Source organism: Akebia trifoliata, chromosome 10, assembly GCF_017979445.1.
Source record: "Akebia trifoliata isolate Shusen 1 chromosome 10, ASM1797944v1, whole genome shotgun sequence".
NCBI lineage: Eukaryota > Viridiplantae > Streptophyta > Magnoliopsida > Ranunculales > Lardizabalaceae > Akebia > Akebia trifoliata.
Window position 1 is genome coordinate 1,974,404 of NC_141384.1, and position 14,240 is coordinate 1,988,643.

The following is a 14,240-nucleotide window of genomic DNA, read 5'->3' on the forward strand; positions in this document are numbered from 1 at the left end:
CGCACCACCACATCATTTTTTCACCTTTGTGTCTCCGTTTGTGTCATTCCAGCATTTTCCAAACCGGTAATATAGAGTTTTCTTCATAGGTGGACCCTATCGTAGTGTCCAATAGGTAAATTTCTCATTCACACAAACCAAAACGTAAGCACGTAAACACGGTTTTGATTGCCACGTGGCGATTTTCCCTCCATTTCCTGATGTAGCCAACTCATCGTCCCAAAGTACCCACACGAACCCAACGCGGCGACTAAAATCTTTCCTCTTGTCTTCTCAGCAGATCTAGACCCCTTTCGTCGCTCTTTCTGAGAGAGAGACGAAATAAAAAAACTCTATTTTCGAGTCTCACTAGGGTTTCATCTCCAGAAATCAACAAAAGAGGGTCTGCAGAGAAGGATCTGTGATTTTTGGTTGGTGAATGTCATCTTCATCGAAGATGGTGAGCAGCGAAGGAGGATCTGATAAGGAAGAATCAGAGCAAGGATCTGAAGAGAGAGGTTTGTTCGAGTATTCTGGTTGGGTTTATCATTTGGGTGTCAATTCGATCGGCCGTGAATACTGTCATCTTCGATTTCTCTTAGTTAGAGGCAAATACGTCTTGATGTATAAGCGAGATCCTCATGAGAATCCTGGCATTGTAAGATTCAATCTCTTGTTTTTTCTTCTTCGTTTAGATTTCTCTAGATTTTCTTTTATGTTAGTTTTGGTGTTGAATTTAACTGCCAGAGTCCTGAATTCCTGCAAATTTTTTACCCAGTTGTGATAGAATTGAGTATTGGAGCTACATAACTATGTTTGATTATAGGTGGTTAATATTATTTATTTAAGCTTAATTGTTTTTAAATGAGGAAAATTTTTCGTCTATTTGAATTGGATTTTGTTCCATACTCGAGCATTAATCAGTTTGTTATCAGGATTGTGAAATTGGGAAGATTAGAAAGTATTGGATGACAAATGAGGGTGAATTGAAAGTGGGTTTAAGCAATGATTTTTTATTTTTTAAATAAGTATAACAGTAAGTTTGATAGACAACTCCAACCGCATAACTATGATCCTCTTGTTTTCTCACTTGTAACTTATAAGAAGGTTCAATGAATTCTGAACTCAAGGTAGGTTTCTTCTTTTTCTTTTTTTTCTTCATATAGTACGAACTTTGGAGCCTTCTAATGGATTTTGCTTCTATATCATTGGCACTATTCTTTAAATTACAATTATATGGCCTTAGAGTGACCTTTTGATTTTTTAATATTTATATTTCAACATTTTTCTTATTGCAGCAACCCATTAGAAAGGGTGTTGTTGGGCACACTCTTATGGTTGAGGAATTGGGTCGTAGGAAGGTCAATAATGGGGTGAGGCTTGAGTAATTACCTTCTTTATTTAGATCTTTTATTTGGATATGTTTCATTTATCTACAACCAACACCCCCCCCCCCCCCCAACCCCCACACACACACGCACAAAAAAGAAAAGAAAAAGAAATTGATGCTACGCTCTTTTGCTAACTGCCCTTTGGAACCTTGTATTTTGGAGCTAATGATAGAATCACTATTTTATTTTTTTGTAGGATCTTTATGTTATAAGATTTTGCAATAGGTTGGACGAGACAAAAAAGGGAGAAGTAAGTAATAATTAGCTTTTATATTGATCTTTGCTTTGGCAGAATCTCTGTTTGTACTACAGAATATTTATCTATGAAATTAAACAGTTACTTGTAAATCTCATTTTTGAGGCGGAAAGTGTAGTTTGACTAGGTCGACCAACTCTCTTTTTCCAAGTAGCTATAATATATATTTTATGAGAAATAGAAGGATGTACAGAACGGGCTAGGGAAGAAAGTTCCTATATGCAAGAGATTTCTAGGACGATGGAACAATTAAAAATTAAACAAAATGATTATTTCATGGAATGCAGTCTCAGTTTAGATTAATTAGCAATAAACTAACCATTAAGGAAGTTGGAGGCAGGGAAAGGGGAAGAGTTGTCATGATGTTACAGAAAATCATTTCATGGAAATTCAAGGACAAGGTCCAAGTTTGATTCCCTTTTAGTGTTTCGGCTGAGACATTCTGATTTTTTTGACAATACTGGAACAAAATACCACTGTTCCAAAATTTGAAAATTATCTGAAAATTTTGGTTTATTTTGATACTAGAGTTTGCCCGTTCCGTAGGCACGGGCATTCTCTTTGGGGTTAAGGGGGTAAAAGATGAAAAACAATTAAGTGGGTTAAAGGAGTAAAAAAGGAACATAGTAACGTTAGAGGGGTGAAGTGGAAAGGCAATAAAATGGGACCCACAAAAAACTGTAACTTGATGGGATATTTATCCCCACAAAACTGTAGCAACCGTGGGACCTACAGTCTTGTTTTATTATATAGATTTTTTGTTTTGTTATATTTTGTGAAATATTCAAGAACATATCCTTGCATACAAATGTATTCCTTTATTACTTATCTTTAACTCTTCAGAAAGAAAGAGACCCATGTGATTCTCCAATTGCACATATGGGTCGGAAAAACAAGAAGTTTTTTTATTTATGGTTAAGCTGGACTTGACCCATAACCTCGAAGTTGCTTTGCAATGTGTCAAGCCAACCAAGCTAGGGGTCTAAGCCCTCCAAAACAAAAAGCTTTTTCCAATGGTCTATTTAAGAAAGGAAGCATATATCCTTTTCCCATTTGAGTTCTATTTCATTGAGCTCATTCATGGCTTGACCCTGCTCCACGGTTGGGCCATTAGAACCTCTACTTTCTAGGATATTACTTTCAGACTTATCAAAGTGATATGGTAAGTTAGTCTTGTTTGAAAATGTCTTTCTAGGCCATACTAAATTCAGTCTGAGCTTTTGTTGCAAATTCAGTCTTTTTGTTAAAAGTTAGTAATAGTGCTCCTGAGTAGCATCAAATTCCTGTTCTCAAAATAGGTAAAAGATTGTATAAGATATCATTGTCAGAAGGATAATGGGCTGTATATATTTTTCATCTTTAACTAGTTCTCATTAAACTGAGAAGTATAATAGCATGGGCCTTTGAAGGTTTGCAATAAAAAATTTAGGTATTTTCCTTTTTCATTTCCACTAAAAAAAAGAATAAAATAACATGTTTCAGTATAGATTAAATTTCTAGTAATGTCTTCTATTCCACTTTTTTTATGACCTTGACACAGAATGTACAATTTGGCTTGTGTTACAGACTTTAAGTCCATTTTGTATATGGAATGAATGCTTTATGTGACCTCTTCTTTTTTAAGGCCCTGTTATAATGTGAGTTTAGTTTGTGTTCGTCACTGAAATATGGGTTTCTTTTGTCTATTTGCTTCATGGACTCATAGTTTAATCATTCATCTCTTTGGCAGATTGCTTGTGCTATGGCTGGAGAAGCCAGGAAATGGATGGAAGCATTTGATCATGCCAAGCAACAGGTATAATACTGTTTTTTTCCTAAATTATTCTTGGGTTTCTTGCTTTGTAAGATTGTCTCGATGTTGTGTGTGTCTGCAACCAGAAATTTATAACTATCTCAGGAGTTCTACCTTGATTAGTGGCTCCTGCACTATTTTTTATCACCATGAATTGTTGTAATTTCATTTTTCTAAATGCGGAAGTTATATTTCTTATGAAAATCAACCAATCTGATTCGTCACCTTCTCTTAGAATGTGCCTTTCAAGCTTTGTCTAAGTATTGCACTGTTTTGATGACAGGCTGAGTATGAGTTATCAAAAGGATCGAGCACCAGGCGTAAACTAAGCATGGAGAATGAGTATGCTTTGTCTTTTAAATGAATGGAACCAATGACTGTTGATGATTTAGATTCTTGTAATTGTTTCAAGAGCAAATTTTGGGTATTGTGTGTATAAAGTAAATCAACCATACCTCTAAAAAAATTGTGCACACGCATGGGTTGGGTTGGAACCCACCATAGATAGGCATCCCTCTATAAATGTTATCCCTACTTCATGATTATAAATATCCATTAATTGCATTTTATGGTTAGGAAAAATGATGAATGATTCAAAAAGTTTGTAGAATGGGTTCATCATGATCATCCGACTTGGTTTTTTTTTTTTTTTTGGGCTAGGAAAACTTCTAGGCTTGATCCAATGAAAGGTTCATCCCACTCCTACACGTGCTAGAAGTGTACTTTTGTGCTATTGGTGGATTGTTCGTTTGGTCCATCTGATAGGCAGTACATAAATTATCTTCCTTTTTTAGTTATTACGCTTTTCAATTTTTTGTTTGCAACTTCTTAATCTGTCACTACCATCTAATAGGATCTTGTTTTTTTTCCTGTGGAAGGCTCAATCTTGGACATCGACCTCGGGTGAGACGCTATGCTCAAGGTCTGAGGAAGCTAATAAGAATTGGACAAGGTGCAATAAACAATCAATTTTATGAGAATATCTATATGTTCCAAAAACTATTTTGCATGGAGAGGATTACTGGTTTTTGATATCTGTGTTTATATGCGTTCATGCTGGTGTTTTTTATTATAGGTTTGCTACTTGGTAGCATTCCCTCCACTTGATCTCATGTATTCAAATACGTCATGTAGTAAAGCATATGCTTCCTGCAGTCCTAGAATTATGACATCTTGAACATTGTGGACGTATGACAATGACACTTTTTCTTCAATTGCAGGTCCAGAATCACTTCTGCGTCAGTCCTCAAATTTGGGGAATAATGTCAGATCGGATGGATATTATGAAGCGGATGTTGGGGATGTGATTGAAGCACACAAATGGAAATGTATCCATACAGTCAATGGTACTTCTTTGTTCTTTACATCTGCTGGTAGCACTACATCCAAACGAAAATATACGGGGAGTTTATTTTTTGTTTGTCTTTACGTGAAAGATTATCACATGATGCTTTATGGGCTTTCTTTGTGCACTGGCACTTTCACTGAGGTCCTGCTTTATTATGTTTATGTCCCAAACTATTGATAAATAAGGGCCTATGTGCATATGCCCCTGCACAGGGAGCCCCAACACAAGGGGCACAAGCATTCCTATCATATCTATCCTAGGCATTCTTCGTTTCTGGTGTAAAGTTTATAAGGAATTCAAATGGATCAATTATTGTAGGTGGGTCTCAACTCGGATCGAGACATTCGGATTTGCCGATGAAGAGTACTGCCTTGGAGGGGTAGGGGTTGTAGGGGAAGAACCAACCTTTTCGGGTTACGGTAAGTCCTATCGAGCGACTGGATTAAAGCGAAAAGAATAAAGTAAAAACTGAAACCTACCGACCCAGCGCAGTGCCTTTGAAGAATAGTGAATGTAGACCGGATAGGAATAGGACTCTTTAGGCGGAGTGGCTTTCTTGGCCGTCCTTCAGCAGTTCGATTTCCTTATATTTCGCGATTTCTCTATTTCTGTAGATATAGTTATGTTTTTTACATAAATCTCAGATTTTTTTCATCATCTGGATCTGGGTTTGGGACTGGGGGTTTGTTCAGATTGATGTCTTGAGGAGGGAGATTCAGATCGATGTCTTCGGGAGGGAGGAATCTTCTTTGAAGAATTTCTATTTAGATGGGATATAATTTGTAATATCTGGGATATTGCAAGGGAAAGAACAATCACGTGAGGAGATAGTCTTAGAGATTTTTGGCTCTTTATTTTGGTGAAGATTTTGTATCCAAGTGGAATCTTATGTGTTCTATTTGAGGTCTTTGGTGTAAATGGTACTTCTATGCTTGTTATTTTCCCTTGTGTGGGATCTTGCATCTAGGCAGGTCGTCTTAACTTCCTTTGTTGACTTCAATAAATTCATACTTATCAAAAACAAAGTGAGCTGAATTATCTAGAGGATTTATTGGACTTTGTTTTGGGGGAGGGGGGCTGCTTTTTTATTATTTGGGATCTTATTGTATGTGAGGGTAGTTACTACCTCTTTGCTTGCATTTTCCTTGTATCTTTTGTAGGTTTTCTCGACCTTTGAAGCTGCTTGTACTCTCTTTTCAATTAAAAAATCTCAATTGATCAAAGTCAAAGTTGTTTGGAACCAATGTGTACCAGTCAAACTGAAGATAATTTCTTGAGATAGCAATAAATTGGCTATGCTTTATGGTGCATGAGTTTTGGCTATCAAGAAACAACTTATTCATAGAATAAGTGTAGTAAAGATGAGAATGTTAACATGGATAAGCGAAAAACTACGAAAGAGAATTAGAAATGAGCATATCCAAGGGAACCTAGCCAATAGGGGAAAGAATAAAAGAAAGTCAATTGAGCTGGTCTTGGCATGTACCGAAAAAAATGAGACAAAAGTAAGGAGTTTTAACTTCTTTGTGCATGTTGAAGGCTTTAAGGGGGAGAGGAACGCTGAAAATGTTGTGGATTGAGGTAGATAGAGAAGGTCGAAAGCGCATGCCTTGGAAGAAGGTATAGCTCTAGATAATGTTGAAGTGTTGTTAACTAACACAAAGTTACAAACAAAAAGTGCTTACCCTGTAAATGTAGTTGGCTAGGAAATTTTACTTCTATGAAATTTTAGGCCCTTCACCATGTTATTTTGACATCATTGCTGTTTTTTGTACTTTTTGGATTCTTTTTTTTTTTCTAGGGTTTCTTGTTTCAAAGGTATAATTTAGGATTTTTATATGAAATCAATCAATGTGTCTCCAGCATCGATATTGACACAGCTATGGTGGTCCCTCATTAAGATGCTGGGATTTTCATCACGTGTTCAATGTTGACGCGTGTCCATATCTTTGTTACATAGATTAGAATAAATAACTTTTCTTTTTGTATATGCAACAAATGTTTGACTCCTGGCCTTTTATTGAAATGATGAAATATGTATTCAAATGCTAGACGAGGAATGGTATGTGCAGCATTACTTTCTGAGCAGCAATCAGAATGTCATTTCATTTTTAGCATTATATTATAATTGTTTTTATCTCTTGCCTTATAAATGCTTTTGTGTTATGCTTTAGGTATTAGAATATTTGAGGACGTGGCTGACTCAAAGGTATTTATTCTTCATCCCAACTTTATGTGTCCTGACTATATACTATTCTTTATGTTTTGCGGTGTTCTCTATGCAGTTACATGTTACATTTTGTTATGGGTTGAATGTGCTAGATTCATCTTGATATGGTCAAGCAATCAATAAAGCTTTGCCCAATTTTATTTTATTTATTTATTTATTTACATTTAATCGTTGACAGCACATAAAAAAAGAGGGAGGTGCAAAAGGAAGAGGAAGGGGGGAAAACATAAGGGGAGAAAATGAAAAAAGAAGAAGAAAAGGTTACGCTGGCAAATTGGCTATGCTGTAAACAATTCAGCCAAATCAATCTATTAATAAAGCCTTATCCCAATTTTTTTTATCGGTGATATGTTATTTCAGAAAAAAATAGGGAAATACAAATGGGAGAAAATGGAAAATAGACGTCTGCAAATCTGCTTGCTTGCACAACACATATCTTGTTACCGAATAACCATTTGAAAAGAAAATTGTTTGCACAACACAGATCTTGTAACCCTCCCAACTATTTGGAGACTGCTACACTGAATCTTGTTTGGTCGTTCCTCTCTATCTAGGGCCATATCTTCCATGAAGGGATGCAATGCCCTAACATGAGCTTGAAACAATTTTCGGGGATTCCTGTCCAAAAATTCATCTTGTTGTGATAATGGATTTCTGTGCTTTGGTTGATATGGTCATGGGTATCTTTTGTTGATTTTCTGAATCATTAAGAGGTGAAAAGCAAGGCCAACCATTAAACATTTCCCTTGCTTCACTGTGCTCTCCTCATGATCTTTTCCAGTTGATAGACATGTAAAAAACCTAAGAAAATCACAGTTAAAAACAATAAGTTGGTGGAGCTAATTAATAGGTTAGTAATGCTCTGCCTATATCATAAAATGCGTGTGGACACTGATATTGGCATATTAATGACAGAATGTTATTGACATTAGTCTCATTTCCTCACTCGTCAGTGCTGCCGCTGTTAGAATTTTAGACTAAAGCTTAGACCAAGAAACACCAGTATATTGTTCAGTAGCATTTTTGGCAACAATTAAATCTTAGACCATGGAACACCAGTATACTTTCCGGTATTTCTTTCACCTGCTACCAACGAAATTCAGAATATCAATATTAGAGCATGTATCATCCACATCATTAAATAATATTTTTCACTTATGGAGATTTACACCAGTCATACCATATTTACTAGAAATCAAGCATACAATATGTTCTCAATGGAATATTGAGATTTTTTAAACTAGAAAATTTAGGAAACACTCATAGCTATTGAATATGTATTACAAAGTCTTCTGTTACATAAACATGTGGTTGGTGTTGGATGCGTGGTGTCTGACACGTTGGAGAAGCCTAGTGTATAGACATATCTGTGACATATTATTGTATAAAGTTTTAATTGTAGCCCTTTTTTTTTCTAAATAAAAATAAGGAAAGAAATGTCTGATTAGGAAAATACATTTCCATGTTCAATAGAGCTATGCATTAACTTAATAAAAATAAATTGGATTTATGAGAGGGTATACTGTGATACAACTCAAGTCATTTTTGAAGATTAGTACATGGAGGATTGAAACCTCAGCCCTTATAAATCATTAAAATAAAGGGGTAACCACCATACATACCAAGATGTGTTGTGGTACGTCTCAACTTGGCAAAGGAAGAAAGCATGTCACTAATTGAAGATGAGAAGTTGAGGAGTCATGTCTGAAAGAAGGTAAGGTGGCTGCAAGAAAAGTTTAAAATCTCTTCTCGAGGCAATGCCTTGGTTAGGAGAAATACCGAGACTCTCTCAATCAAGGCATTGTGAGGCAATTCGAAACATTCTTGAAACATTGAATTACATTCAATGTTTAAGGGTCAAATTTTCATTCGATACGGGAATGTCTCTGCTAAAACATTTAGACGGTTTGAAACTTTAACCATGCTACTTGTGATAATAATTTAAAAAAAGAAAATGCATGGGACAACAAATTGTCATAAAAGGGTGAACCACATTTCTAGCTTGTATTAGTGGTTACCGTTATTTATTATGTTTTTTTATCCCAGCCATTGGATTAGGGCTTAATCTAACAGTTAGGATAGGTTATTGTTTTGTACACCTATAAATATCAATTAGGAATATTTTAAAAGATTAGGATTTTCTTCTTCTAGGGTTTGAGAGAGATAGGGAGAGGGGTGTACAAGGGTTCCAGGGCTTGGGTTTGAGATTAAAACTTGAGTGGTTATTTCTTGTATTGTTCTCCTTTAATATTTTTTTTTTTTTTGATTGATAAAGATAGTTTTATTGAGAAGAACGCAAACAAGAGGGTCGAGAAGACCCACCCAATACAAAGAGAGAAAGGGAAACAAAGAGAGCAAGACACGACAAAAAAATGACGACACACATTGTATAGTATAGGGTTGACTTTAGGCGTCAATTGACCATGACACCCTGTCTGTTTTGCTGATTCTTTGTCTATGTTGTCAAGTATTTGCAGTGAAGTTAAAGCCATCAAAACGCATTTTGAAGACCATGCATTTAGCTTTGTTTCTCTTTTATGTTACATTCAAGTCAATAACGAGATGAGTTTACTTTAGTTAAGACCCAGATGATTGAAATAATTTTCATGCACTACCAGTTGAGTGTCTCCTTAGTGTAGAATCTTCATGATTTCCTTTGAGAATTTTTTTTTTCTTTGTAGAGCGGTAAAAGTGTCCTTGTTAAGTCTGTTGGTGTTGTTGATGCAAGCTTGGATACAGTCTTTGAAGTGATTTTGAGCCTTGACCAGCGTAAGAGATACGAGTAAGTTGATCAGCCTAAGTTTAAACTACTTGCATATGCTATCTAAATGAAGTGCCAACTAGCTAAGTTGGTAAGATGTGTGGAGTGTTCCCACGTCTTAGGTTCAAACCCCCCTTAAATCCAACTTCACTTTCTAACTTCTGACTTTTTACCTGTCAGAAAAAAAAAGTTACCTAAATATCTCTAAGAATGATCTTTGCAGGTGGGATATGTTGACATGCGACCTAGAACTAGTAGATTCTTTGGATGGGCACTATGATGTTGTCTATGGGGCATATGACCCAAAATACCTAACTAGGTATGTTGTTGCAGATGACTACTTGTTTACTTATTACTGCATGGTTGGTTGGTTATAATTTGATAGGTTGTACTCCTTGAGCTTTTATCTATGTTGATTCCAATCAAAATAAGTTCTTCTGCATTTTACAGATAAAAAAATGTTTTTCTGCCTTTATTTGATATATAGATATTGTTTTTTCTTACGAAGGAAACAATATTCACATAAAAACACATTTGTTAATCTCTCATAAAAGTTAAGGGATCAATAAAGATCCACAAATCTAGGTTGTCATGCAACAATAGTTTACTGGGTTGTATGTGTTCCTTTTTCTGTTCTATTTATTTATTTTTGATGAATATTGCCATTTCTTCCTCTGTTTGCTCTCTTTCATTTTCACTCTGGAAACATCAGATGGGAATTGTATCATATTCGTTTTCACTCCTGCATTCATCTCTATATTTATGACATCTACATTCATCTATGGATTTGTGATTCTGTTAGTTTATTTGTGACCCAAGATGGATATAAGTGTTTGTTCTAGTGCAGTATTGTAAATATTTTGATGGTCTACTACTCCAAGAGAGCTATAGATAACGCTAGAGTTTCCTGCCCGTGTTTTACAGCCGCTCATTTCTTCTGTAAGCTCTTTAGAGAGTTCAATGGTGTTTTTTTTTTGAAGGTCTTGTGGGGAGATGAGATCGGGTTTGTTCAATTTCCATATTATTGCTTTGTCGGTTTGTATTTGTCTTTTTAATGTTTCTTTCTTTTCACGTTTTCTTGATTGGTCTCCTCGTCCGCCTTTTAAAAAAAAAAAATCATGTACTTGTAAAATATATGTATTTGTGGGTGGTTTTTTTTTTTTTTTTTTTTTTAAACTTTTTTGACAAGTGGTTGAGTTATGCTAATATATGCTGAATTGGTGGGAACCTTGAGCTCCTCCAAATACTGCCTAGCAATCTACCATATAATACACTTTAACATCCTTTTCCTTTTTTCTTTTTCTATTTTCCTTCTTTCGTTCCTTCTCTATATTTAGAAGGATGGGGTTGGCGTTATGTGAAATTATTTAACAAGTGGGGAAAGATATGTAAGCACGGTTCAAACTTCAAGGTTTTGTGCTGTTTAGAATGTTTCGGTGGTATATCCCAGTTTCATCTGAGATCCTTATGGGACATGGACTCCGAATGTTGTGATGGAGGATGTTTTGGTTTTCTCCTGATCAAAATATTGCTTCATAACAAAATTTTAAATCTTGCTTGTAAGTGGCTTCAATACTTTCAAATCTTTTTGAGTGGGATACATCAATGTTCCAACTCCCAAGTCATTGACTATTATAACTTTGAATTGTACTAAATTGGCCTACATATTTTATTATTGTTTCCAAGTTATTTTGTATTGTATATTTACCTCTAAAGTTTATATGTCCTAACAATGCAAGTATTCATGATGGTGAGAATTATTTGGTATCATTTGCATTACCTATATTTCTTGGATGCTGTATTGTTTCCAGGTGGCAGTCCAAAAGGGATTTTGTTTTCTCTAGGCAGTGGTTTCGGGGACAAGATGGAGCATATAGTAAGATTTCTCATGGCTACTTCAAACAATGTCGATAATGTTGTGATGTATCTCTAAATCATTGCAGATTTTTACCTATTATTAGTTTCATGATGTAAATGTAGTGGTATATCCATATGGTCACTAACTTATTATATTTCAATCCAACCTAAATTGCGCGATGCAATCTCACTTGAACAAGTTGACTGTTCTTATCTTGCCCTGCATCAATATACTATAGAATGAGAGATCTAGTGAGGTTGCATTATTGTACAAGAGTTCTATTGATGTATCAATGCTTTAAACTAAATGGTAAACCTCCAGAAATTTCTGTTGGTCTTATGAAGATGACGGTATTGTTGAACGCATCTTTTCCACTTCAGCTTTGCAGTGATTTTTTTTGAATGAATAACTGTACAATGCATCATATTTATATACAATTTAATACAAAAGTAGGCATGCAAGTTCCCCGTGTACATGGAAAGCAAGGTTTAAAATCTCTTTTCGAGGCAATGTTTAACTGAGATTGACATTACATGATAGGAATACTCCATATTCAAGTAAGCTGCATGTAATATATAGCAAGAAATATTGCTCACTTTTTTTTTTCCTTTGGATGACAGTCCTTGTGTATTTATTGCTGCAGCCATTCTACAATTTCCAGCCATCCACAAGAAGCGACCTCCAAGATCGGGCTATCGACGTACAAACATTAATCGTAGGAATCTCTCTTCTATTTGGAAAAATGATACTTGAATCTCATTCTGAAGTCTGAATCATTCTGTATTGTGTATGCTTTCATGAACAACCTGACATACAATTTTTTTTTCTTCATTAAGTTCCAAATGATAGGTTCTGCAAGTGCCGAGTCCATATAATTATGCCAAGAAAGATATAGTTGCTAAGAGTTTCATCCTTTGGTGTATGGGATGATGAATTTGATTTTTTTTGCATTTGGTACTTCACGACTTCGTTTTGCACCTTTTGTCCGTAGTTAAATATTAGTCGACCTCTTGATGAAGTACTGAACACATCCAAATTAAATTTTAAATAACCCTTATATTTTGAGAATAAAGACAAACTGGTGCAAAACTGCAATGAAAATGGGAGTAAACAGTGGAGAAATGTAGACAATTTACGAGTAAATTAGATAGGAAAACTCTGGATCTAAAAGTCTTGTAGTTCTTGAAAACATACTTTGTCATTTACATTATTAAGGAAAGAAGTTTCTTATGTACATACATATAACTATCAAAAGGTTCAAAACCTGATCTTGGTTGGGTAATAATCTTAGCCCTTGGAGAAAGTGTGGGTACATGTATAGAAGCAAAAAAATGGAAAAAAGAAATCAAGAAATGAGAGAAAATTGCTGTGAGAATTTGAGGACCAAAATGGATGAAAGCTAGGTAAAGTAAAGAACAAGAAAGGTATTTTGAAACATTCTTTTTTGAACAAATACTCTAGAATCCCTAATAAAATTTATAAAAATAACAAAAAAATATAAATTGCTTGTTGAAAGAACTTGTAAATTACATGTACTATTCATTAGTTAGTACAAATGAATTATGATTATTTAGATGTCTAGATTGATTATTCTAAGCACATTAACACATTCATAAAAGCACACACATATAATTATCCATGCTCTAATTACTTGGGTTTATTAGTAATATATTTATATAATTTTTTTATGAGGGAAATTTTATTAATAAGAGGACAAGGAGTCCTCAAGGCAAAAGATGCAACCTACGATCTCTCACTTCTTACAATATCCCACCTAAAATGGAAATCTTCAAAAAAAGAAAAAAAGAAAAAACCTATAAAATCCTTAAAACTCTTGCACCACAAAAACAACAAACCAAGAATACTAAAGATTAACTCTTGCATGGAGTTCTCCTTTCTGTAAAACGTGCACTCGTTCCTCTTTTTCACAGGCCCCAACAAATAGCAAAGGGCATGAATTTTCACAGAATCTTCCACTTGCCAGAAACGATGGTGGACTTCTAGCCAAACAAAAGGGATGTAACCGAGTGGGGTTGACACCAAGAGACCTTAAATAGAGAAAGAAAATCAGACCACACATTGTGAGCCACCTCGCAATGAATAAGAATATGATCCACTGACTCTCCACTCGCTTTACATAAGAAAGTATTATAACGTAAATATGTATATAGTTAATATGGCATTATTATTCTCCATTTCTGTGTAAAATATTGTTATTTTTTAGATTTCGGGCTTTTAGGTACAATGTTAAGCGAAACACTATTTATCTTCATATCCACATTCCATTTGATAGTTTATTTTTTTCTTATATAGAATCATTGTGAGTGTTTATTTTAGTTTGGTAACTTAAAGAGTGTTTTTTTCATGGATTTTATAATTTTCCACAGTTACATTGACAAGCTTCTCAATATTTTCATCATTTCTATGAAAATTATATTTGTTTTCACAATAATCAAAATATTTCTATGAAATAATTTCATTTCCAGACTGATTTAAATTGATGCCAAAATAGAAATTTAATTCCTTGATACACCAAAATAGAAATTTAATTCCTTGATACCATCTCATTCAGGCAGCCAAAAGAATGGAGGGACATAGAAAGAGATAAAACTTTGATCTCAGTCG

At 34.8% G+C, this 14,240-nt stretch overlaps 1 protein-coding gene across 2 annotated transcripts in view; it reads left to right on the plus strand.

The window, feature by feature from the left end:
• The first annotated feature begins 280 nt into the window (after positions 1-280).
• Positions 281-14,240, plus strand: part of LOC147392677 (ENHANCED DISEASE RESISTANCE protein (DUF1336)) — a 28,012-nt gene continuing 14,052 nt past the window's right edge. The window contains exons 1-12 of one of the 2 annotated variants that reach the window (XM_086455748.1): positions 281-637; positions 1,278-1,352; positions 1,567-1,620; positions 3,356-3,421; positions 3,702-3,760; positions 4,297-4,370; positions 4,639-4,764; positions 6,941-6,975; positions 9,678-9,778; positions 9,981-10,076; positions 11,569-11,633; positions 12,259-12,330. In XM_086455748.1, the coding sequence (XP_086311874.1) occupies positions 419-637; positions 1,278-1,352; positions 1,567-1,620; positions 3,356-3,421; positions 3,702-3,760; positions 4,297-4,370; positions 4,639-4,764; positions 6,941-6,975; positions 9,678-9,778; positions 9,981-10,076; positions 11,569-11,633; positions 12,259-12,330 (1,042 nt within the window). In that variant the 5' untranslated portion in view covers positions 281-418. Of the gene's footprint in view, positions 638-1,277; positions 1,353-1,566; positions 1,621-3,206; positions 3,264-3,355; positions 3,422-3,701; positions 3,761-4,296; positions 4,371-4,638; positions 4,765-6,940; positions 6,976-9,677; positions 9,779-9,980; positions 10,077-11,568; positions 11,634-12,258; positions 12,331-14,240 lie in introns of those variants that run through there. The other variant, XM_086455749.1, reaches the window with a different exon arrangement.